This window comes from Limulus polyphemus, unplaced genomic scaffold, assembly GCF_000517525.1.
Source record: "Limulus polyphemus unplaced genomic scaffold, Limulus_polyphemus-2.1.2 Scaffold1903, whole genome shotgun sequence".
Classification (NCBI taxonomy): Eukaryota; Metazoa; Arthropoda; class Merostomata; order Xiphosura; family Limulidae; genus Limulus; species Limulus polyphemus.
The window spans coordinates 216245-218783 of record NW_013667513.1 but is presented as its reverse complement, the minus strand read 5'-3'; the positions used below and the strand labels follow the sequence as shown (position 1 = coordinate 218783).

General features: G+C 33.0%; 1 protein-coding gene across 2 annotated transcripts in view; it reads right to left on the bottom strand.

Annotated features, from left to right (window-relative positions):
* LOC106465310 (choline transporter-like protein 2) overlaps positions 1-2539 on the bottom strand; it is an 83271-nt gene that overhangs the window by 11274 nt on the left and 69458 nt on the right. For both annotated transcript variants that reach the window (XM_013925517.2, XM_022393181.1), the window contains exon 10: positions 320-432. In XM_013925517.2, coding sequence (XP_013780971.2) covers positions 320-432 — 113 coding nt within the window. The remainder of the gene's footprint in view (positions 1-319; positions 433-2539) is intronic.

The following is a 2539-nucleotide window of genomic DNA, read 5'->3' as shown; positions in this document are numbered from 1 at the left end:
GTATATTTGTATGTTATATCTTTAACTTAAAGTACATAGTAGAGGACGAAGGAAAAGTTAATTTTAGTTTTTGTAAATAGTCTACCACTCAGAATACTGTATATATATATATATATATATATATGTGTGTGTGTGTGTGTGTGTAGGTTTAACTGAAAGTGACTTATCACAGATGTTTGATATTATGATACTACTGATTATAACAATGATGATATCTTTTGGCATGTAATGTTAACTACAATGAAATTTAGAACCTTTCAAAATAAATATATTTCTAGTTACCTTGATGCCAATCTGTATGCAACATGCATCAACTTACCAAATCCCAGCAATCCTGTGACACAGATTATGCTTAACCAAACCATCACTCCTGCTACTAAGCGCATAAGTAAAATCCAAATGAATGACAGAACCATTGAAGCTAATAAAAGCCTGAAAAGAATCATCATTACAAACCTTAGTTTCTTACACATATGATTTTTTTTAAAAGCTAATACCTTTAAAGGATTATCATACAAAGGTTTAATTTCAAACAAGAAAATTGGTACTCTTTTCAAGTTTTTTTTCAATTACCAGTATTTTTATTCAAGTAATATTTTTGAATAAATTGCACACTTTTTCTATTAGTATTAAACTTGTTGTAATAAGACAAAATCTAAGATAAAATCAAATTTTAGAGCTAACTAATCAGTGTTAATCATTTGAAATTTTGATATATTAGGTTACTATACAAACATACATAATTTAATAATAACTTACATACATAAACATTTAATCATAAAACAGGCTCAATTATAAGTTAAATTTAATAAGCAGGTGAACTATACACAATAAATTATTGTTCAAATCCAAATACTATATTATAAAAACATTATTAACAAATCTACAGCACACTCAGATTTGTGTCATGCCTCTGCTGATATTCCACAAGTTTAGTGATAGATTGCACTTTTTCTCATTTGCCAATGTCTCAGTAAATTAACAGTTTAAATTAAGCTTTTGTTTTATTATCCATGTTTACTCCTACATATATGCATAAATTAATGGTTTGAATAAAGTTACTCAATGATATCATTACATGTGTCTTAAAACAGTTCCACATTTAGACCAGCACTTCATTTTAGATTGTTATAGTAACAACACAATGAAATATACTCTTTGATTAATATTTTGTATGCAATAAAGAACATTAATCACAATAATATTTTTAGATTAGTTGGGATGTAACAAGATAATACTTTTCTCTTAAACATCCATTAAGTTTTATGTTGTATTTGTTTGTTCAATTTTGCTCATAGCTACTCGGGAGCTATTTGTACTAGCCATACCTAATTCAGTAATGACAGACTAGACGGAAGACAGTTAGTCAACACCATCCATTGCTACTACTCTTTTTTTCTAATAAAAATTTGGATTGACTATCACATCATAAGGCTCCCATGGCTGAAAGGACAAACATATTCAACAATGGGTTTCAAGCCCTTGACACACAGATTACAAGTTGAGCACCCTAACCACCAGCTATGATCAAAGTGAGATTCTTTAAATATTTTGTCAAGATTTGAGCAGAAAGTTTACATTTTTATTACTTGAAAATGTATTTCTGATAGATACATACCTATCTGCACACAGTAGCTCTTCCTCATGCATTTGCCTTTAAGATTTTTTGCATGCCACGAGCCTTGAGCTATCTCCCACTTAAGAAACATGTTTTAACATAAACTGTGCTTGCGCATGATGTTATCATCATACAACAACAGATCACACTAATAGGAGGGTGACACATCCTCCACATGCAGTAGATTCACATAAGCACTTGCACTAATGTGCACCAGTAGTGAGGAAGGCTGAGAAGGAGTGCAAAGAAGTAAGTATCTATCATAAATACTTTTTTCAGGGAAGGAAAAATTTAACTTATCTCTCTGCACACAATAGTTAGAATACCACAATGATGATGTAGATGGGCTGGTACAACAGAGAAAACTTAAGACAGCTCCCATCAGAGAAGGCGACTGAAAGGAAAAAGCACATGAAGTGCAACACCCTACAGCAGTGGGCGGCTTACTAGAAGGACAACACTTGTGGCAGAACACATCCATCTTATGGAGGGTATACTCCTTGCTCAGGTAGAAGTGTGAAAAGAAGAAGGCAAAGAAACTAACGTGTAACAGGGATGGAGAGAAAAGTTTATGACCAACAGAGCATTTGCACACGACAGGTCAATTGGACATGAGGTATAGTGTGGCTAGGGTAATGATCAGACCATACAGTTTGATATGTGTTCTGTTCTGTCATTTACTCACTGTACATACAGAAATACAGATGAAAATCCTTTTCTATTGCAGGAGAAAAACACTTTGCCCGATCTGGCTGTCCAAACCACTGGAAAACTTGCAAATAAGAGGGGGTGATCTGCACTAGACCAATATGGACACCCCTGCCCTACTTCCCATTATCCCTATCTCCATGGGTACCCTTTACTGCGCATGACATAAGGTTTTAGTGTCTTACATTCAAAATTTTATTATACTACTTTTTG